Source organism: Neofelis nebulosa, chromosome 7 (genome assembly GCF_028018385.1).
Source record: "Neofelis nebulosa isolate mNeoNeb1 chromosome 7, mNeoNeb1.pri, whole genome shotgun sequence".
Lineage (NCBI taxonomy): Eukaryota > Metazoa > Chordata > Mammalia > Carnivora > Felidae > Neofelis > Neofelis nebulosa.
This window is the reverse complement of record NC_080788.1, coordinates 61292019-61316050: the sequence shown is the minus strand read 5'-3', so window position 1 is coordinate 61316050 and position 24032 is coordinate 61292019. Positions and strand designations below refer to the sequence as shown.

The following is a 24032-nucleotide window of genomic DNA, read 5'->3' as shown; positions in this document are numbered from 1 at the left end:
ACGCAAAACTAACTAGGCCTTGGATTCCTGGGAATGAGATGGGCTTCAGTTGGGCTGGCTGAACCAAACTATGAAACCGGAACTGACTTAGGGGCCCAGTTCATTTGCTTCCCCAATTAAGATTGGTCTCTGGAGACCTATTCAGACTAAACAATATTAAAAGCAGGAAATTCGTTTCTAGCAGCATGGTTGCAGGAAAACTTTTTCTACTTAGGAATGAGAGTTAAAAACAGAAACTGCATCCTCCAGGCTTATTTTCTTCTTAGATGAAAGCATTAACAACTCAAACAATGTGAAGCGGCTCCATCCTACTTGACTGCCTTCAGCGTACTGCCTGATGGGACCTATTACAAAAGGTGGTAAAGAGCCCTCATGAACACATTGAGAAATATGAAAACAGTGCTACGTGGAAGATACTGACCTGGTGATGTTCATCTTGGTTAAAGATCAAATATGCAGAATCAATGCCAGTAAGGTTTAAAGAAGACCTAGAAAACATCCATCATTCAATTTTATTCAGCACACATTTATTGCACATATTTTAGATTCAGTCCATAGATAATGTACTCATTTGTTTAGTCAGTGTTAACCGAGTGTGTACTGTGTGTTGTTCACGGGTGCCATGTCCCAGCTGCAGCTGTAGATGTGTGATGTTCTCTTCCCTCTGTAGTGCCACAGGGCCTGCTCAGGTTTGCTTGTCACAGTCAGCCCTGGGCATCCCTGGATCTAGGGACCCGACTTTGGGGACTGCTGCTCTTGTGCATGATTCACTGCTGAGGTTAGTGGGGATCCACTAGGGAGGATCTTTAGGGAGAGAGTGGGGACAAAGAGACAGCTAAAAGCTCTTTTCTTCCTCCCCTGCTATGATGTCACTCTGCCTAAATCCATTGTTGAGGAAGGCTTCCAAAGCCCTCTGTGAACATGACCTGAGCCCGTTCTGTCACCCCAAACTGTGTTTACAGTTCTTACTCTGGCTCAGTAGATGTGTCATGAACGAGCGTTTGCAGAAGAGACTGTGTGGTCAAAAGATTCCTCAGCAGATGCATGTCACCCCTTTCTGCTGGTAAGGGAAACAGAGCTAGTTTAAAAACTTTCGATTGAAACATACATCGAGAAAGATGCACATATTATAAGTGTACAGTTCAAATTTTCTATCCACTTGAATTTTCACAAGATGAGCATACCCATGTAACCAGCATCCAGATCATGAAAGAGAACATTACCAGCTCCTCAGAAGTCCCACTTGTGCTCTGTTAAAATACATGGTAAAGCTCTTTCCTGGGGCTTTCTTCCAGGGAGTGCTTTGACGACATGTTGAGAGATGAGCTGTTTGAGGATAGGTCTTTCATCTCAGTTCAAGTGTGACATTCATCATGCTGCTTCCTAATAGACCTGGCAGAGAGTCTTGTAAAAACTAGTGAGAATAGTCTCTGCCTTTCTTCAGTCCCTGTGAATGCTACAGTGTCACAATGAGAGTTTGGTTGCAGAGGTTATTCTTACATACAGTCTTAGCATTTGCCCAGTGAGGAGAGGATGAAACACCCAACAATGGGGACCCTGTGTAGAAGAGACCCAAGGGAAATCAGGATCATTTCCTAAAAAGTGTCTAAAGGTACAAGTGGATAGGAAGTTTGGAGATAGGTGGAAGTCCTCCTTCTACCACCAGCTTGCTATCTGACTCTGAGCAAGTTATTTCCCTCTGGACATCAGTACTGTCACTACCTAACCTGCTAATCTCTGAATCTAAGAGAGGTCAGACAGCCCTGCCTTCTCAACCTTCCCTTCTTTTTCTGACTTTCAGGACTATATGTGGGCTCCTTGAACAACCTTTTTGCTGAGACCTAAGGCCCAACACAATACGTTTGTTCCTCTCTCTCTCTCTTTTTGTTGTATTTCTCTTTATATTGTGCTTTCTTTATGTGGAGTCTTTGTGGAGTTAGACTGAGAGCTGTCAGTATCCTACTAACCTTCTTACCTTCTAGAGTTGTCAGTTCCCTACTAACCTTCTAGCCCTCGGCTGGTTTCTAGCTATAGAGATGGACTTATGTACTTTGTTCTTATTTTGTGTTACATTTATAAAATATACTGAAAGTCAAAAAGTGCATTTCTTAAAACAATTTTTTTAACATTTATTTATTATTGAGAGACCAAGCAAGACAGAGCATGAGCATGGGAGGGGCAGACAGAGGAGGAGACACAGAATTTGAAGCAGGCTTCAGGCTCTGAGCTGTCAGCACAGAGCCTGACATGGGGCTCGAAACCACCAACTGCGAGATCATGACCTGAACCGAAGTCGGATGCCCAACTGACTGAGCCACCCAGGTGCCCCAAAAAGTGCATTTCTTTAACAAATGTCTATGTCATGTAGAATGTCTTTAAAATTGAGGTTTTAGTATATTTGCTGTTCATCATCCCTCTTCATTTTGGTACTGTTCAGGTTGAGTATATGTAATATTTAGTAGTTGTATTATAGCCCAATATCGTGAGTTATTGAGCACATACTGGCAATGTAACTGGCAAGCTTCTTGGGAGCCATGCCTGTGCTTTGAGGTAGAGTCATGCTTGGTCATATGGCCACACAGGAATGGTAGGGGAGCCAACAAGAAGAAAGATCATAGAGTTAGAATTTTGTAAATAGTGCAGACTTTTAAAAGAGCATCCACCATGCAGTATTGTTTATGGTTAAGACTGTAGACTGCAGAGCCAAACTTCCTGGGCCTGATTTTCACCTCTGACATTTACTAGCTGTATAACGCTGGGCCATTTTCTTGACCTCCAGTTGCCTCATCATAAAATGAAGATGACAATTGTATCTACTTCATGGGTTATTGTGAGGAGTAAATTATCAATGCATGTAAAGTGCTTTGAACATCACTGGGTACATTTCAGTACTGAATAAATTGTTCTTACTACCTTAACATTGATCATGACACTAGACTGACAACCATCTGAACCTCTTTTTTTACTAAATGCAAGTCTTTATGGGATTGAGATGGAACATAGAGTTTCCTCTTCAGAAACATTCTTTTTTTTAGAGTTTATTTTGAGAGAGAGAGAGAGAGAGAGAGAGAGAGAGAATGAACAGGGTAGGGGCAGAGAGAGAGAGGAGGAGAGAGAATCCCAAGCAGGTTCCACACTGGCAGCTCAGAGTTTGCTGTGGGGGCTCAATACCACAAACTGTGAGATCATGACCTGAGCTGAAATCAAGGTGCCCCCAGAAGTATTCTCTGCAGGCAACTTTACTTGCACTTGTTTATTTTGTAAGATGAGGACATCCGTACCATGGGAAAGAAAATCTCACAAGTTTTTTTTAAAGCTGTATTTGTCTCCTAAAAATTTTCCCTATAGTAAGTAGATCGATTGTAAATTTCTATCGGTTACACTCTGCAGAGAGTGGCTGAAGTTTTTCTTATAACAGTGGGTCTTAAAGTGAGGTCTTAAGATCAGCAGCATTAATGTCACCTGGGAACTTGTTAGAAATGCAAATTCTTGGGCCTTCCTCCATACCCACAGATCACACATTTTGGGGGTGGGGCCCACCGAACTCTTTAACAGCCCTCCTGGTGATTATAATGTATGCTAAAATCTGAAAACTACTGCTCAACACATTTTCTATTTGTAGGCAAGTGGGAGTATAGTCATAATTATAGGTTGGGGGAGGGACTGAAAGTTGGGAAGCAGCTGTCTTAAATGAGCTAACTTCTTGATAGCATAGGCCCTAGTTTACAAAGTGCTTTCACATGTGTTGTCATAGTCACATGTATTTGTCTCAAAATTGTTGTGGTGGGTACCATTACTTCTACATTTTGGAAGGGTTGATAGAGACTGCCATAATCTAATAATTGGTAGACCTGGAACTTTGTTATTTGGAGTCTTTGGAATCTAAATCCTGGCCTCTTTGAATAGCACCACATAGCCTTTTTATCCTCAGGCTGTGGGTGGGCTGTTTCTGGGCTGGCTTCCTCTCTAACAGACTCCGAGATGAAGAATTGTGTGAAGGTGACTTATTAGGAAGTATTGCCAGGAAAGAAATGGTAGGTGTGGTGGGGAAGTGACACCAGCAAAGGAAAAGAGGCCCAGCAACTCCACGGGGGTGCTTTAAAGACTGAGTGTAGAGTTTTCCTGATCAAGAATTTCCTGATCAGTTTTCTTGCACCCATCAAACATTGGTTAAGGCTGACTCCTAGGATATCTGGCTTTCAAAAGGAGTTCTAGTAACTGGAGGGCAGTCCTCCAAAAATAGATAGAGACACCAGTATTGATTTTTGGAAGTAAAGGCACACCAGCTGCCCAATGTGCATGAAAATGGTGAAGGAATTCGAGTGTATATGGATGGAACATTAACAGCACCTGCTGTGTCATCAAAGTTGATCTAGAAGATAACAGTAGAGAACTTAAGGAATTGTGAAACATTTGCTAGTTCCAAAGTGGAATATGGCAATATTCCTCTGTGAATCCTGTCCCCATTGCTTCCTGCAGACCCCTGCTCTTCATGTAGTTTCTGGTTATGTCTCATGGTCAGTGAAGTGTCTCCTATGTCCTCTGCAACTACCAATGTGGGCATTAAGAATTGATACTTGAGGGGTTCCTGGGAGGGTCAGTCAGTTAGGGGTCCAACTTTGGCTCGAGTCATGATCTCATGGTTCATGAATTTGAGCCCTGCATCGGGTGAACTCGAGCCCCACTTTGGGCTCCACGCTGACAGTGTGGAGCCTGTATGAGATTCTCTCTCTCTCTCTCTCTCTCTCTCTCTCTCTCTCTCTCTGTCCCTCATTCACTTGTGCCCTCTCTCTCTTAAACAACAACAACAACAACAAAGAATTGATACGCATAATGATAACCTCAGCGTCCTGTGATTTCAGAATCCTTAGACACTAAGGAAAAATACACTAAACAATTTGAAATTTTAATTTAAATGAAGTTGACAGTGGTTTCTGCCTAACCAATTATCAGAAAGGTTTTTTGTTAAGAGTCTCATTTTGTGGGGTGCCTGGGTGGCTCAGTTGGTTGAGCATCCAACTTTAGTTCAGGTCATGATCTCACAGTCTGTGAGTTCAAGCCCCACGTTGGGCTTTCCGCTGTCAGCGCTGAGCCTGCTTCTATTCCTCTGTCTCCCTCTCTCTCTGCCCCTCCCCTGCTTCTGTGCTTGCTCTTTCTCAAAAATATAAAAACATTAAAAACATTTTTTTTTTTTTTTTAAATTTTTTTTTTCAACTTTTTAAATTTATTTTTGGGACAGAGAGAGACAGAGCATGAACGGGGGAGGGGCAGAGAGAGAGGGAGACACAGAATCGGAAACAGGCTCCAGGCTCCGAGCCATCAGCCCAGAGCCTGATGCGGGGCTCGAACTCACCGACCGCGAGATCGTGACCTGGCTGAAGTCGGACGCTTAACCGACTGCGCCACCCAGGCGCCCCAAAACATTTTTTTTTAAGAATCTCATTTTGTGATCAATTAGGTAAAAGTGACTTAACTATTGCTATGTGATAGTCTTCATGTTGCTTACTGAATATTCATGGTTCTTTATTTTCTGTGTGATAGAATTTCACTTCCTGGTTATTGTGTGAGGTGGGGCCATATGATTAGTTTTGTACAGTGTGTTATGAGCAGAAATTATGTCTGAGCATTCACTTGGTGGGGTATGACCTTCTGAAGCCCTCTTTTCTTCTGGCACCATGAAGCAACATTGGAAATAGGTTGTTTTGTCAATTGGGTCCTAGAGAAACTACAACCCTAAGGGTCCTCTACTGACCCACATGTAGCAAGAGCCAGAAATAAGAAAATAAAAGTAGTTTTTTAAGCTACCACGCTTTGAGAGTTGGCTACAATAACCTAACTTAGCCTGTCATGACTGATAAACTATTCAGTTGAGCTTATTGAATGACTTTAACTTAGGTACGGTATCAGTCATTATAAGAAAAATGGATTAGGTGGGTGGTCTCTCTCTGCTCTTCCCTCAATCTCTCTCTCTCCCAAAAATAAAAATAAAAATAAAAATTTTAAAATGCATGTTTAAAAAAAAGAAAATGGACAAGGTGATCTGTACCTGTACTTTCATTTTCTTTATTCTTTTTTTTTTTTTTTTACATTTATTTATTTTTGAGAGAAGAGACAGAACGCGAGTGGGGGAGGGGCAGAGAGAGAAGGAGACACAGAATCCAAAGCAGGTTCCAGGCTCTAAGCTGTCAGTACAGAGCCTGACACAGGGCTCGAACTCAAAAACTGTGTGATCATGACCTGAGCCAAAGACCGACTCGAAGTCGCTTAACTGACTGAGCCACCTGAGGTGCCTCTGTACTTTCATTTTCAATGATAATGATGTTAACGTATTTCTAAGGGTTAGAAGACCTTTCACATATTCAGGATTCATTTTAGTCTTGCTTTGTTCCCTTTTTCTCTTGGAACCCACAGACCAACCTGTATTTTTTAAGAAGTTGACTCTAGAAAGGACTTTCGCTCTACAGTAGGGATTGGCAAACTATGCCCTGTGGGCCAAATCTGGCCGTCTCCTGTTTTAGTAAAGTTTTATTGGAATATAGCCATGCCCATTTGTTTATGTAATGTTAGTAGATGCTTTTCTACTACAAAAGCAGTTCACTAGTCATGGCAGAGACCATATGGCCCACTAAGCCTAAATAATATATTTGCTCTCTGGCCATTAATAGAAAAAAATTTCTGACCCCTGCCCTATAGGAATCTTAATTATTAGGAATGGAAAGATTCTAGATGATTTGTTTCAATTGTTGCAAACACCCTAGCTCTTGGAAGTTCACCCTAATGGAATGAAGGCCTTCTTCTGGATCTCCAATCTCCCTTTATTTTGTATACTCTCCTTGAGTCAGTACCACAACTTACCATTCTTGGATTTTGCTTATGACTAAGCAAAGACTCCCTCAGCCCTGATAATCGAACCATCTTGCATATTGCCACCCACATTGTCTTTGTCTAGACCAACTGCTAACAGGTCCATTGATGTGACTCCTGCTTGCTCAGTCAGTGTTTCTGCTTTGTGCTTGTAGCTGTTGATAGTTTAACTTGTCATTGTGATAGGGCTTTCTCAGGCTGCATGGAAGGAGGTAATCAGATTATCTCACCAGGATGGGTATGAATGTAAGATTATGTGGGGAAATAAGGAAACTGGAAACTGTCATCAGTCACACAGCCAGGCCCCAAGACCATGGAACATTATTCATTATGGCTCAGAATTCAGCAGTAACTATAAGAGGCCAATGGCAGCTCTGTCTCCCATTCAGATCTCCCCAACAAAGTTGATAATGCCAGTTAATCTTTATCCAATTTGGCATATCCTGTTAGCATTCTTATTTGGATCATCTAATGGCTGATAGTCTCTCTTAGGTCCATGCTGAATGTTCTTGCTTTTGCTTGGGGTCCAGTTAGTTGGGGCCTGGGAAGCAGGGTCAAATGATCTAAAACATGGCAAATTATGATCAAGGAACCACTTGTTGTCTTTTTAGAAGAGGCTGTGAGAATGGCAAAAACTTTGGATTCTTCCAGTAAAGCCATCTTTTCTCACAAGACCCTGTCTAATGAATCCATCTTTTTGCAAAGAAAAGGGAAGTATTAGAGCTAGATACTCATCTGTCTATTTTAGGAATTCCTCGCTTATGTCCAGAGGGTAGGACAGCTGCATATGGGATCTACCAGATCTCACATGCCATTCAGACAGTTGTCCATGTGAGCGTTGTTTAGCAAAACAGTATTGTTAGAAACAGCAGACTCTTGTGTAAACAAAGACATGTGTTTTGGTGATCTCAAAGCTCAGTTTTCCTGGTTCCTTCAGGAACCAAGGGCTTAAACTGGGAATATAAATTTGTTTCTTCATGCATGTATGTTTATATAAATGAGTATGTGTATATAGTAGTTCTCTATAGTAGTACTGCTGCTGTGTGCAATTTTCTTTACTTTTTTATTTTATTTATTTATTTTACTTTCCAGAATAAGAAACCCTAGGTAAGTGGACTAAGGGACTGCCTAGAGACAGGAATTTCTGTTTTTATCTTTGGATAAAGATGAGAAAAGAATTAATTTAGTAGTGAGGGTATATTTTAGGGTCTGATACCAAAGACCTTAGACTTTCCTCTTGTCACCCCATCTCTTTCCTAGATGAAAGGTGGTGAAGTATAGTAATTAAAAATATGGTTTATTTCCCAGATTCACAAATTACTGGCTGTGATCCTGAGCTAGTCCCTTTATCGCTCAGTGCTTCTGTTATCTTATCTGTAAAATGGGGATAATAATGGTACCTACCTCAGAGCTATTGTGAGGACTAAATGAATAAAGAAATATAAAGCACCTAGATCAGTGCTTAGCAGATAATAAATATCTGTTGTTGTTGTCACTGAGTTCTGTGATACCTGATCAGGATCTTATCCAGCATACAATAATTTCTTGAATCCTTTGTCCATTCAAAATAATATATCCCTCTGCCCTTCCTAGTAGCATGGGCATTTTATTTAATTTTATTATTAATTAATTTTTATGTTTTTGCCTGTATGTTTTAATAGGGACACTGTGACGTTACAACGTGAATTCCTCTAATGGAGAGCATTTCTAGTATTTTATAGGATCGTGGGGAAAATAATTTGGGGCACATTGTGCCAAGAGGTTGAAGAATCCGAAAAATCACATGTTTACAGACTATTTAGAGACTTGAATGTTTCTCAGCTTCCCTCCGTTCCCAGCCCCCAATTTTTTTAAAGTTAAGAAGCTTCCTGTGATAGCCTAAGCCAGCTCTGTCGTTTTCTTCCTTTGTCTCATAACCGTGTCCACTAATCAGAGTGCCAGTTCACCAGCTGCCTGCCTTAACAGATTCAAGAACAAGGGGACAGATAGTATAGAAATGAGGGGGTGCCAAATTGAGGTTAGTATGGAGGTGACAGAAGCTAAGAAGGATGACCACATGCTGAAAGGAGCAATGTCAGCTCTTTTCCTGATGATGCTATTTCTCCACTGGAAGAAAACTGCAGCAAGCAGGGCACTATAGATTGGCCTGTTGATGACATTGTCACAGGCATAAATAGCAACAGATTTGGAAAGCCAGCTCCAAGCTACTGAGGCTGCTAGGAGATGGCTTTCTAGGGAACAATAACCCCCCACTGACAACCTAATCTGGGCTGGTTTGATTCCAAACTTTGTGTCCTTGGGCAGAACTGGTGGTGGTCTCATTCAGTCTGGCTCTGGTTCAGTGCTCACAAACACTGCTTCCAGGACATTGCAACAGAGCAAGGCTGTGGCAGATAGAGTGCTATCCCAGCATTCACTTCTCTGTTGATATCTCTCATCACATCAGTACACAGCTGTATGGACTCTAGGAAACATTGCAGGTGATGGTTCAGTTTTCCAAGACTTGGTTATCAAATATGGTGCAGTTGATCTACTGTTGGCTCTTCTTACACTTCCTGATATGTCATCTTTAATTTTTTTAACATTTATTTATTTTTGAGAGAGAGAGAGAGAGAGAGAGAGAGAGAGAAAGAAAGAAAATGCGAGCAGGGTAGGGGCAGAGAGAGAGAGAGAGGGAGACACAGAATCCAAAGCAGGTTCCAGTCTCTGAGCTGTCAGCACAGAGCCCAACATGGGGCTCAAACCCATGAACCGTGAGATTATGACCTGGGCCAAAGTCAGAAGCTTAACCAACTGAGTCACCCAGACACCCTATTAATATGTCATCTTTAACATGTGGTTACTTGCATCATCTTACCTGGACTCATTTTGAACTTGGTCGCAACAAGATTCATGCACCTCCATTAGATGCTGTTGCACAAATTTTTTCCTACTTGAGTTCATCCCCTGCCTCATGATGATCCAGAAGTATTAGAAGATACCTGCTGGGCCATTTTCTCCCTTACCAATGGTCCAAATGAATGGATTGAAATGGTTGTGAAAACAGGAATTGTGCCCCAACTTGAGAAGCTTCTAGGAGCTACTGAATTGCCAATTGTGACTGATGACAGTGTCATTCTGGATGCTCTTTCGTGTATCCTTTAAGCTGTTGAGAAACTCGTATAATGATTGAAGAATATGGGGGTTTGGACAAAATTGAATGTCTACAAAACTATGAAGATGAGTCTGTGTACAAAGCTTCATTAAGCTTGATTGAGAAGTATTTCCCTATAGAGGAAGAAGGGGATCAAAATGTTGTGCCAGAAACTACCCTACCAAGTTAAGGATGGCACTGCTGGGATCTTTAACTTTTAGATTATACATCTGAGGCTTAAAGTTGTGTACTATGTTTGGTGTATGTTTGTCTTACTGTTTTTCTACTAAGAACTTTTTTTTTTTTTTTAATTTTTTTTCAACGTTTTTTATTTTTATTTTTGGGACAGAGAGAGAGACAGAGCATGAACGGGGGAGGGGCAGAGAGAGAGGGAGACACAGAATCGGAAACAGGCTCCAGGCTCCAAGCCATCAGCCCAGAGCCTGACGCGGGGCTCGAACTCATGGACCAGACCGTGAGATCGTGACCTGGCTGAAGTCGGACGCTTAACCGACTGCGCCACCCAGGCGCCCCTCTACTAAGAACTTTTAAAAAGTGGTTTGCTATTGTAGCACTTTTTATGACCAAAGTATACTGAATAGTTCCCAACTATGCATACTGTGTGAAGCTTCTCCTCTCAGTGGATTTCTTATTTCTATGTGGAATTTTGTGTCTTGGGATGTCCTATAACTAACAATTAAATCCAACCCTTAAAAAAAAAATAACTATGGGATCAGCAGACAGTCGGGGGCTAGAGAGTTCAGGGGAGGGGGCCTCAGGCTTTGTTGCAATTCTAATAGAGGAAGCTGGTACAGGACTTCATACAGACATGGGGACTGTTTTGGAGTACCCAGAGGTAAAGATCGGAATGCATGGATTCTTGGAGATCTTGGTGTAAGATGAGGGAAAAGTTAGCGTTGGTCAGTCATGCTCCTTGGTATTTACCCAAAGGAGTTGAAAACTTAGGGCCACACAAAAACCTGTGCTTGAAATGTTTTAGCAGCTTTATTCTTAATTACCAAAACTTGGAAGCAGCCAAAATGTCCTTCAGTAGGTAAATGGATAAACTGCGGTACATCCAACAATGGAATATTATTCAGTGCAAAGAAAGAAATGAGTTATCAAATCATGAAAAGACAGGGAAAAACCCTAAATGCATATTACTAAGTGAAAGAAACCAATCTGAAAAGGCTACATATTGTGATTCCATCTATATGGCAGGTTGGGAGAGGAAGGAAGCAGTGAATGTGGAGCCTGACTTAGAGCTCAGTCCTATGACCTTGAGATTGTGACCTGAGCCAAAATCAAGAGTTGGTCAGTCAACTGACTGTGCCACCCAGGCACCCCTATCCCAATCATTTTAAATTGTGTTTGTATGACTGTCGCTATGGTGTGTATACATGAAAAATGAAAAATTATATCTATGGCAAATAACCTGTATGTTCATGATATACTATATGATAAAAAGCAAGTTACAGGTTGATGTGTATTGTATGTGTCTATTTCAGTGAAAACAAACAAAAACAACTGTATATCCTTGTATATGTGGAGGAAAGTATGGAATGACATACTTGTTGGATATATTCTTCCCTGTCTTAGTACTGAAAGCTACCTGTTGGATACTTAAATGAGCAGCATTAGGGGTAAGGAAAGGTTAGCTTTTTTTTTCATGTGTTGTATTAACTTGATACAAAAAGTGAGCATTCTTTGTAATTTGAAAAACAGCAAAGAAAAAAAAATATAAGTGTGTGTCTGTAATAAGCTTCAAATTCTGGTCATTTGATAAGGGTGTGTGTGTGTGAAATTTTGGGATGAGATTGTAATTCTCTTTATGTGCAATGAAGAGGTTAATGGAGCAGAAAACTCCAAAAGCAATTAACAAATGGCAGTAGGATTAGAATTTATTGTTTTTGGTAAATTTTATTTAAAAAATTTTTTTAATGTTTTTATTTTATTTTTGAGAGAGGGAGAGAGTGAGCAGGGGAGCAGCAGAGAGAGAGGGAGACACAGAACTTGAAGCAAGCTCCAGGCTCCGCTCAGCATAGAGCCTGAGGCAGGGCACGAACCCACTAACCGCAAGATCATTACAGAGCCGAAGTCAGACTCTTAACCAACTGAGCCACCCAGGACCCCCTAACAAGATATTATTGGAACTCCTAATACTAAATACTAAAGAGGAAATACTAAAAAGGAGACTTTGTAAAGTTTCTTCCACTGTAAAGCAAAATAACAGGAAGTAAGGAAACCATGAAGATAGTTTTAAATTGTAGGGTAATAGCTTTGTGTTTAGCAGATAAGATTTGCCTTTCCTGGTAACTCCATGAGTAGTTAATTTGTTAGCTGCAGGGTATCATGTTGGTTAAGAGCAAGAGCTTTGTTTAGAAGTACTTGGTACCTGTGGCACTTGAGTTTTCTCCTGTGAAAATTAGAGATTGATAATAATAGTAACTATCCCATAGATATATTGTGAGAAGTACTAAATCATTTAAGGTGCTAAGAAGAGCCCCTAATATGAAATAATTGCTAAGTAAGTGTTACTGGTTATAGGGATCTAAAACCCTGGCTTTGAATAAAAACACTTCTAATGAAGTACTAATGGTGCGAAACAATCCTAACAGTTATCTTTAAACAATGGGAGCAGTCCCCAGCACAGTATTTTGCCTTAGTAGGCACTCTATAAATATTTGTTGAATAAATAAATGTAACTTCTTTCACTTGATTTTATTAGTCTCTGAGTAGTTTAACATTACTTCACATATTTCTATTTGTTTTCAGAAAATTAAAAGGAAAAGTACATCCGTAGGGTGATAATATGGGTGAATCTCAGGTAATGGGTTCAAGAATAAAAGAAACTTCTATGTACTTAAATATATAGAGTTTCAATAGGGGAATATGGGGCTACTAATTTGTATTTTAAAGAATAATTATGGAGGAGAGGAGTCTGGGAAAATGACAGAGTAGGAAATGATGAAGTTTTGGGGTGATGGTGGGGTGGTCTGGAGCCAAAGGCCAAGAAAGAATTCTTGAAGATGTCTTTGGTGCAAAAAGGTGATTTTATTAAAGCATGGGGACAGGACCCATGGGCAGAAAGAACTGCATTGGGGCTGTGATGGGTAACTGATTATATACCCTCAGGGTGGAAGGGGGTTAAAGATAGAATAAGTCTCTAGGTATTTTGAAAGCAAGGTTTCCGGGACCTTGAGGGGCCAGTTGCTGTTAGGAAAATGCCATTTATTATAATTTAGTAAAACTTCAGTCATGAGACCTTTCAGATGTATATCAGAGGGCCTTAAGCTTGGAGTATGATTGCTGGCATATATCTTGGGGGAGCTGAGATAAAGTTTCCAAAGGAATTTTCATAGGCTAAAGTAGACTTATAGGACCTTGGGGGTCAGGATAATGTTAAGCCAAGATTCCCTTTTGCCCCTAGCAAAGTGTTATCATCAGGCAGCTGAGCTCCTAGAAGGAGGTCACTGCCACTTTCAAGGACTTGTCACTGGGCTGTAGGCAGTAAGGGAATTAAATTTTTCATTTGCCTTTGTTTCCCATATCATCATGGGAAGCACTTAAACCCCTTTCCTTTCTTCTTAGGTTGCCAGGAGTGTCCAAGGAATATCACACATATCCCAACTGGGGTGGGGGAATACTGTTAGCTTGTACTTTTCCCTCAGCTTGCCTTATGCTCCCTTATCAGGAAGCATGAAGAATCTGTTCCCCAACCTAGACAGGGATTACACTAGACAAAACTGTCTGATGTAATGGTTTTTGGAACTCTGGATTTTCTTGAAGGCTTGCATTTTCCAGAGGAAGACGTGAGGGATAAATCGCAGTTAATTTCTGTCAATTTCAGCTTCTAGCACAGTAGCAGTTACCCATTTGTTATCCCCAGCCACGTGGCAGGCAGCTGTACATGGGTCCTGGAGCATCTTGTACACAGCTTGCACAAGTCGGGTGGACAAAAAGGACCCTGTCTTCCAAATATCAGGAATCTGTGCTGATTGCCAATTCCTGCTTGGGATCACAGAATTGCAGAGTTGAGTAGTCATTGTTGTCGCATGTTTCCCATTGTTGCAAGTCCCTCCCCATACAGCTGAAGTGACTTCCAGGGGATTTGAAGTGACAACTCCCCACTCCACTCCTACTTCATTTTTCTGCTTTTCTCCATTTTGCAGTCAGACACTAAAGACCAGGGCATTGAAAAACAACTCCACACATGGGGAAAATTAGAAAGTGACCATGCGTGCCCAGGGAAAGGCTCAGAAAAGACCACTTGCTAGAACCTTAGGTTTACACCTCAGGCTGATCCTCAGCACAGAGATAGCCTACAGTAATCAGAAAAACAAAAACAATAAACAAAAAGAATAATGAGACACAGGATACCCCAGGCAAAGGAGAGAATCTGATTTCTAGAATTACTACATTATTAGATTCAGATGTTCAGTTTTCAATGTAAAAGGTCACAAAGCATACAAAGAAACCTGAAAGTGTGGCCTATTCAAAGGAAAAAAAAATCAACAGAAACTGTCCCTTAAAAAGCCCTAAAGGCAGATATATTAAACAAAGACTATAGACCAGTTGTCTTAAAGATGCTCAGAGAACTAAAGGAAGATGTGGAGAAAGTCAAAAGCCAATGTATAAACAAAATGTTACTCTTCAATCATATATTTCACTCTATTTCATTGGTATGATATGGTGTTCTTTTCATTGCTTTGTGAGTAGTTTATAATTTTAGTTTTGATTTCTTCTTTGATTTAAGGGTTATTTATAAGTGGGTTTCTTAATTTCTTTGCTGCCTAGTTGTCCTTGTACTGCTAATTTTTCATGGTAGAACAATAGGTTGCTCATCATATTCCTTGAGATTCTGCCATAAATAATGCAGTACACACTAAGATGAAAGAAAACCTAATCCTTAGCATTACCCCAATACTTAAGTCTTATCTCCCAATGTATCTGATTTTCCAAATTCCATCTGAATAGCCATGTATTTTCGTTACTCCAAGCTTTACATGTGTTGTTTATCCAACCTAGACGATCATCCCCATCATGAAAATCCTTGTCTTTTTATTTATTTATTTTGAGAGACAGAAAGCATGCAGGCGAGCAGGGGAGGGGCAGAGAGAGAGAGGGAAAGAATCCCAAGCAGGCTTCATGCTGTCAGCTCAGAGTCTGATGTAGGGCTTGATCCCACAAACTGTGAGAGCATGATCTGAGCTGAAATCAGGAGTCAAATGCTTAACCAACTGAACTGCCCAGGCACTTCTGAAAGTCCTTTTGTCTTGAAACTCAGTTCAGATGTTCCCTATTTCATAAAGTCTTTCCAGGTTCTTCAGCCAGCATTCCCTTTGCTTTTTAGGTTCTGTTGAATGTCTTCATTTTGCCCTTCAAGATGAACTCTTCAGGGGCGCCCGGGTGGCTCAGTCGGTTGAGCGTCCGACTTCGGCTCTGGTCACGATCTCACAGTTTGTGAATTCGAGCCTCGTGTCGGACTCTGCGCTGACAGCTCAGAGCCTGGAGCCTGGTTCGCATTCTGTGTCTCCCTCTCTCTCTGTCCCATCCCCACTCATGCTCTGTCTCTCTCTGTCTTAAAAATAAATAAAACATTAAAAAAATTAAAAAAAAAACCATAAAAAAAATTTCCATCTTATTTTCTGCCCCAAGGGTGACCTGTTGGACTAAAAAATGGACTCTCTTAACCTCTGGCTTGAGGTTGGCATTGGACAATGGAAAGCCCTAGCAGGAAATCAGAGGGGAGATCCTTTCCATAGGGTTGTCTTGGTCAGGCCTCATATGTTTTTGTTTTTGGCCAGGGGGAGGGCCGGTGTCTTCATCATCTTTATATTTTTTGGAAGTAGAATTGTCATAAAATAGTTTATTAGTATCAGATATATACCATAGTGATTTGACAATTATATACATTATGAAATGCTCACCACCATAAGTATAATTACTATCTGTCGCCTTATAAAGTTATTACAGTATTACTGACTATATTCCCTGTGCTGTAATTTTCATCCCTGTAGCTTATTTTATAACTGGAAATTTGTATCTCTTACATCTCCTCACTTATTCCAACCATCTCCTAAACCCCCTTCCTTCTGACAACTACCAGTTCTGTTTTATGAGTCTGTTTCTGTTTTTTGTTTGTTCATTTGTTTTGTTTCTTAGATTTCACATATGATTGAAATCATACGGTATTTGCCTTTTCCTGTCTGACTTAGTTCATTTAGCAAAATACCTTCCAGGTCTATTCATGATGCTGCAAATGGCAAGATTTCATTCTTTTTTATGGCTGAGTAATATTCCATTGTATAATGTATATCATGTATTGATTGATTGATTGACAGGCATAGGTTACGTCCATATCTTGGCTATTGTAAATAATGCTGCAGTGAACATAAATGTTTATTTATCTCTTTGAGTTTGATATTTTCATTTTTATGGGTAAATACACAGAAGTGGAATTACAGGGTCATATGGCATTTTTCTGTTTTTAATATTTTGAGAAACTCCATACCTTTTTGCACAGGGGCTCCACACATATTCCCACCAGCAGTGCACTACACATCCTTTTTTCCACATCCTCACCAAAACTTATTATTTCTTGTCTTTTTGATACTAGCCATACTGACTGGTTTGAGGTGATAACTCACTGTGGTTTTGATTTGCACTTCTTCCATGATTAATCATGTTGAGCATCTCTGGTCATTTTTAGGTTTCTTTTGGAACTGGGTCTATTCAGGTCCTTGGCCTGTTTTTGATTGGATTATTTGTTTTTTTGACATTGAGTTGTATATATTTTTATGTATTTTGGGTATTAACCCTTATCAGATATAGTATTTGGAAATATCTTCTGTTCAGTAGCCTTTTCATTTTGCTGATATTTATTTTGCTATGCAAAAGCTTTTAAGTTTAAAGTAGTCCCAATTTTTTAGTTTTGCTTTTGTTTCCTTTGCTTGAGGAGACAGATACAGAAAACTTGCTGAGGCAAGTTTTTGAGAGAGCGAGAGAGAGAGAGAGAGCAAGTGAGTGCATGTGTGTAGAAGGGGCAGAGAGAGAGGGGAATAGAGGATCTGAAGTGGGTTCCATGCTGACAGCAGAGAGCCTGATGCAGGGCTTGAACCCACAAACTGGGAGATCATGATCTGAGCTGAAGTCAGATGCTCAACTGACTGAGCCACCCAGGTACCCCACTGCCTGTGTTTTCTTTTAGTAGTCTTATGGTTTCAGGTCTTATATTTAGGTCTTTAACCCATTTTGAGTTTTTTTTTTTGTGTATGGTGTCAGAAAGTTGTCCAGTTTCAAAAGAGGAACCCTTTTACATTGCTGGTGGGAATGCAAACTGGTGCAGCCACTCTGGAGAAACAAGTTCTTCCAAAAATTAAAAATAGAACTACTCTACGACCCAGCAATTGCACTACTAGGTATTTACTCAAGGGATACAGATGTGCTATTTTGAAGGGGCACATGCACCCCAATGTTCATAGCAGCATTATTGACAGTAGCCAAAGTATGAAATTTATTGTCAAATTGGTTTCCATGCAACACACAGTGCTCATCCCAACAGGTACCCTCTTCAATACCCATCACCCACCCTTCCCCACCTCCCACCCCGCATCAACCCTCAGTTTGTTCTCAGTTTTTAGAGTCTCTTATGGTTTGGCTCCCTCCCTCTCTAACTTTTTTTTTTCCTTCCCCTCCCCCATGGTCTTCTGTTAAGTTTCTCAGGATCCACATAAGAGTGAAAACATACGGTATCTGTCTTTCTCTGTATGACTTATTTCACTTAGCATAACACCCCAAAGTATGGAAAGAGCCCAAATGTCCATCGATGGATGAATGGATAAAGAAGATGTGGTATCTATATACAATGGAGTATTCCTTGACAATCAAAAAGAATGAAATCTTGCCATTTACAACAACTTGGATGGAACTAGAGGGTATTATGCTAAGAAATTAGAGAAAGACAAATATGACTTCATTCATACGTGGAATTTAAGATACAAAACAGGTGAACATAAGGGAAGGGAAGCAAAAATAATATAAAAACAGGGAGGGGGACAAACCATAAGAGACTCTTAAATAGAACAAACAGGGTTGCCGGAGGGGTTATGCGTGGGGGGATGGGCTAAATGAACAAGAAACATTAAAGAAGACAGTTGTTGGGATGAGCACTGGGTGTTATATGTAGAAGATGAATCACTGGATTCTACTCCTGAAATCATTATTGCACTGTATGCTAACTTGGATGTAAATTTTAAAAACATTTGGAATTTAAAAATTATTAAAAAAAGAAAGTGGTCCAGTTTCATTCTTCTGCATGTAGCCATCCATCTGGTCTAATGTGTTATGCAAGTCCGCTGTTTTCTTACTGATTTTCTGTTTGTATGGTCTGTCCATTGATGTAAATCAGGTGTTATAATTTCCTACTATTAGCATATTACTGTCAACTTCTCCCTTTATGTCTGCTAATATTTGTGTTATATATTTAGATGCCCCTGTGCATAGATGTTTATAAGTGTTATATCCTCTTATTTTATTGATCCCTTTATCATTATGTAATGTAGTTCTTTGTGTATTGTTAGTCTTTAAGTCTTTTTTTGTCTGATGTAAGTATTGCTACCCCAGCTTTTTTTTTTTTTTTTTTTAACTAGTCTTCATGCCCAGCATGGAGCCCAATGCGGGACTTGAACTCATAGCCCTGAGATCAAGACCTGAGCTGAGATCAAGAGTCGAAATCTTAACTGACTGACCCACCCAGGTGCCCCTCTTCTCCTGCTCTTAAGATTGTCTTTTTATCTTTAATTTTTTACATAAAAAAAATTTTTTTTTTTTTACTGTTTATTTGTTTTTGAGAGAGAGAGAGAGACAGAACATGAACAGGGGAGGGGCAGAGAGAGAGGGAGACACAGAATCCAAAGCAGGTTCCAGGCTCTGAGCTGTCAGCACAGATCCCAACGCGGGGCTCGAACTCAGACTAGGAGATCATGACCTGAGCCAAAGTCAGAGGCTCAACCTACTGAGCCACCCAGGCGCCCCTAATTTTTTACATTTTAATTATTATGTCTCTTGGTGTGGACCTCCTTGAGTTCATCTTGTTTCAGGCTCTCTTTGCCTCTGAGACCTAGATGTCTGTTTTCTTATCCAGGTTAGGGAAGTTTTCAGCTGTTATTTCTTCAAATAAATTTTCTGTCCCTGTTTCTCTCTCTCTTCTTCTCAGCCTCATATAATGTGAATGTTAGTATGCTTGATGTTGTTTCAGAGTTCCCTTAACCTATTCTTAGGTGCTTTTTAAAAATCTGTTTCATTGATGAGGAAACTGAGGTAAGGTTACTTGCCCAAGGAGCCAGGCTTTGAACCTAGAAAGTTCCAAAGCCTGTGTTCTTTTTTTTTTTTTTTTTTTTTTTTTAATATTTTTTTTAAATGTTTGTTTATTTTTGAGAGAGAGACACAGAACATGAGCAGAGGAGGGGCAGAGAGAGAGAGACACACACAGAATCTGAAGCAGCCTCTAGGCTCTGAGCTGTCAGCACAGAACCCAATGTGGGGCTCGAACTCACAAACTGTGAGATTGTGACCTGAGCCAAAGTTGGATGCTCAACTGACTGAGCCACCCAGGCACCCCCCAAAGCCTGTGTTCTTAATAATTAAACTATAGGTAGCTGTTTAGAGGAAGAGAAATCATTTTAAGAACTTTCCCTAACGTTAGGCCCTACTAAAAAATATATTTTACATGAATCCTCTCTCTTTAAATAACAAGCTCCAGCCCTACTTTTCTATACTACTACCACAAGTTTGGAGAGAGGATGGGTAAATAGATCCACAAATAGTATCAACCTTACCTCAACCTTTATGTGTGATAAGAAGTGTAAATACAGCTCTTTTTTATTTTTAAGTTTTTATTTTCATTCTAGTTAGTTAACATAGAGTATTATATTAGTTTCAGGGGTACAATATAGTGATTGAAGAATTCCATATGTCACTACTCTGGGTTATTTTTTTTTTAATTTCTTTTTAAGTTTTATTTATTTAAGTTATTTCTACACCCAATATGGGGCTTGAACTTACAACCCTGAAGTTGGGAGTCACGTGCTCTCCCAACTGAGCCAACCTGGCACCCCAGGGTTATTTTTTTTAAGTTTATTTATTTATTTTGAGAGAGAGAAAGAGAGGAAGAGGGAGGGAGACTCGAGAGAATCCCAAGTAGGCTGTGCACCATCTACGTGGAGCCTGATGCAGGGCTCAAACTTCCGAACCACGAGATCATGACCTGAGCCCAAGTTAAGAGTTGGACACTTAACTGACTGAGCCTCCTAGTCACCCCACCTCTGGGTTTTTTTAATCCAAAATATTATAAAGTGTTTCAAGTACACATGACTATTAATTCCCTATGATTTTACAAGAACGAATTCAGTTTCAGAAAAAGTTTGCTAGGGAAAATTTATTCATTCAAATGTGTTTTAACACACTTACTGTATGTTGGGCACAAGGCTAGACATTGAAAATTTTATAACTGGAGTTGGTGGGCGGGGCCGCAGTCTGACCTGATGTCTGCTCCCAGCCCACCGCTGGGGCCACAGTCAGACTGGTGTGTGCCTTCTCTTCACCTCTCCTAGGGGCGGGATTCACTGTGGGGTGGCGTGGCCCATCTGGGCTACTTGCACACTGCCAGGCTTGTGGTGCTGGGGATCTGGCGTATTAGCTGGGGTGGGTAGGCAAGGTGCACGGGGGCAGGAGGGGCAGGCTTAGCTCGCTTCTCCTTAGGTGATCCACTTCAGGAGGGGCCCCTCTTCCGTGGGCCTCTCATCTGCGCTTGGCTCCGGAGACTCCGTTCTGCTAATCCTCTGGCGGTTTTCTGGGTTATTTAGGCAGGTGTAGGTGGAATCTAAGTGATCAGCAGGATGTGCGGTGAGCCCAGCGTCCTCCTACGCCGCCATCTTCCCTCTCCGACATTGAAAATTTTAAAATGATATGGTCCCTCAATATGCTATGGGAAGGACTATAGTGACATCCTTTTTACTTTTGTTGTTACAGGTGTTCCAAGATTTGGGAACCGAAGTACTGTCTGGAGCTGCCAAAGGCTACAACATATGCCTTTTTGCCTATGGGCAGACAGGCTCTGGGAAGACATATACCATGCTGGGGACCCCAGTGAGTGTTGGTATTGGAATATATCTCTTTCTGTTGCCACAGCAAGCCTGAATCTCAAATGTCCTTGCTACTGAGAGCTAGAATATGAATTTAATAGTCAAGTTTAATAAGATTTAATGGCCTCTCTTCTGTATTAAGATTGGGTTTCTTAGCACTTTAATTGAAAGGTGAACTTTGAATAATTAGCCCTTCCTTATTAAACCCTGAAGAACCTTAGAATTTTACCATTCCCTTTGATGAAGCAGAACTGTCAGTGCTGAATTTCTCATATCATTTCCAAGTTTGTCGCTTGAAGCTTTTTAACACCTTAGGAGTGGATGAGACAGACTGAATCTTAAGTGCTGCCTAGGGCTGTGCAGAAATGGGGCTATGTGTTCCATCTGAGTGTTGGAGAGAAGCAGGAGGACCAGCTGCTGGGATGGAACTTTCAGAAATATGAAGGACTTATGAGAACCTTACTTTGTCATGGAAAATTGGGAGGGTAGAGGTCCTTAAGCACACCTCTTTGTTTTATGTTTAGGAGTACCTTGGTTAGTTGAACTGGTGGGGCAGGTGGCAAATAACACTACACATGGACATTATCTGGGACATTATTCCTTCTGAAAGATTACCCCCCAGGGGTGTCTGGGTGGCTCAGTTGGTTGAGCATCCGACTTTCGCTGAGGTTATGATCTCACAGTTCGTGAGTTTGAGCCCCATGTCGGGCTTTGCACTGACAGCACAGAACGTGCTTCAGATTCTCTGTCGCCCTCTCTCTCTGCCCCTCCCCCTGTCTCATGAGCCGCACTCTCTGAAAAATAAACATCATTTCTTATACCATACACAAAAATAAACTTGAAATGGATAAAAGACCTAAACATAAGAGAAAGCCATCAAAATCCTTGAGGAGAAAGCAGGCAAAAACCTCTTTGACCTTGGCCACAGCAACTTCTTACTCAACACGTCTTGGAGGCAAGGGAAACAGAAGCAAAAATGAACTCTTGGGACCACATCAAGATAAAAAAACTTCTGCATGGGAAGGAAACAGCAAGACTAAAAGGCAACCAACAGAATGGGAGAAGATATTTGCAAGTTACATATCAGGTAAAGGGTTAGTATCTAAAATCTATAAAGAATTTATCAAACTCAACACCCCATAAAACAAATAATCCAGTGAAGAAATGGGCAAAAGACATGACACTTTTCCAAAGAAGACATCCAGATGGCCAACAAATACATGAAAAAATGCTCAACATCACTCATCATTAGGGAAATGCAGATCAAAACCACAATGAGATACCACCTCACACCAGTCAGAATGGCTGAAATTAACAACTCAGGCAACAACAGATGTTGGTGAGGATGCGGATAAAAAGGAATCCTTTTGGACTGCTGATGGGAATGTAAACTGGTATAGCCACTCTGGAAAATAGTATGGAGGTTCCTCAAAAAAATTAAGAATAGAATTACCCTATGACCCAGCAATTGGAGTACTACATATTTATCCAAAGGATACATGTGTGCTGTTTCAAAGGGGCACATGCACCCCAATGTTTATGGGAGCACCATCGATAATAGCCAAAGTATGGTAAGAGCCCAAATGTCATTGACAGATGAATGGATAAAGAAGATGCGTGTGTGGATATATATATATATATACATATACACATATACACATATACACACACATACATACCACACACACACACGATGGAATATTCCTTGGCAATCAAAAAGAATGAAATCTTGCCATTTGCAACAGTGTGGATGGAACTAGAAGGTATACTAAGCAAAATTAGAGAAAGACAAATATCATATGACTTCACTCATATGTGGAATTTAAGATACAAAACAGATGAACATAAGGGAATGGAAGCAAAAATAATATAAAAACAGGGAGGGGGACAAACCATAAGAGACTCTTAAATATAGAGAACAAACTGAGGGTTGCCAGAGGGGTTGTGCGTGCGGGGATGGGCTAAATGAACAAGAGGCATTAAAGAAGACAATTGGTGGGATGAGCACTGGGTGTTATATGTAGAGGATGAATCACTGGATTCTACTCCTGAAATCATTATTGCACTGTATGCTAACCAACTTGGATGTAAATTTTAAAAAAGAAATTAAAAAAAAATCCAGCTACCATTTTTTTTTGTGGAAATTGGGAAGCTAATCTTAAAATGCATATGCAAATTAAAGGGTCTCAGGACGTCCAAAACAATTTTGAAAAAGAACAAATTTGGAGGTTTCATACTCCTTGACTTCATCATTTACTAGAAAGATAAACTAAATAAGATTGTGTGGACCTCTTATAAGGATTGACATATAAATCAATGGAAGAAAATAGAAAAACAAACTCTTAAACTTTCCACAAGTGTGCCAAGACAATCCAATGGGCAAAGAAGAAGAGTATTTTCAAAAAATGTTGCTGGGACAACTAGATATACTCATGCAAATGAAAGATGCTAGAACTCTACCTCATAACTACAAATAATTCAACATCATTCATAGATCTAAATTTAAGTGTTAAAATTGTAGGGTTTTTTTGGAAAACAAAACAAAATAGAAGTAAATCATTGTGACGTTGAATTAGGCAATGACTTTAGATATACTGCACCAAAATCACAAGTGGCAAGAAAAAAACCCCAGATAAATTGGACTTCCTTAAAATTAAACATTTTTGTGCTAAAAATAATAAAATAGAAAGACAACCTAAAAAAAAAAAAATTAAAAAAAAAAGATTACCCCTGCTGCCTTGGCCTCAGCTCATTGCTACTATGTCTGTGGTTTAGTGTGACTTCATATATTTGAAATTAAAAGAAAATGCTGACTACACCACGGGTATAAAAGCTTTAACCTACATACATGTTAACAATGGGTCTAAAATGAAAAAAGAAGCTACTTTTCC

At 40.3% G+C, this 24032-nt stretch overlaps 1 protein-coding gene across 8 annotated transcripts in view; it reads left to right on the top strand.

The window, feature by feature from the left end:
- STARD9 (StAR related lipid transfer domain containing 9) overlaps window positions 1–24032 on the top strand; it is a 118574-nt gene that overhangs the window by 28682 nt on the left and 65860 nt on the right. For all 8 annotated transcript variants that reach the window (XR_009264194.1, XM_058738021.1, XM_058738022.1 and 5 more), the window contains exon 4: window positions 21029–21145. Coding sequence is in view for 7 of the 8 variants with exons in the window: in XM_058738021.1 (XP_058594004.1) it covers window positions 21029–21145 (117 nt within the window). In the remaining variant the exon portion in view is untranslated. The remainder of the gene's footprint in view (window positions 1–21028; window positions 21146–24032) is intronic.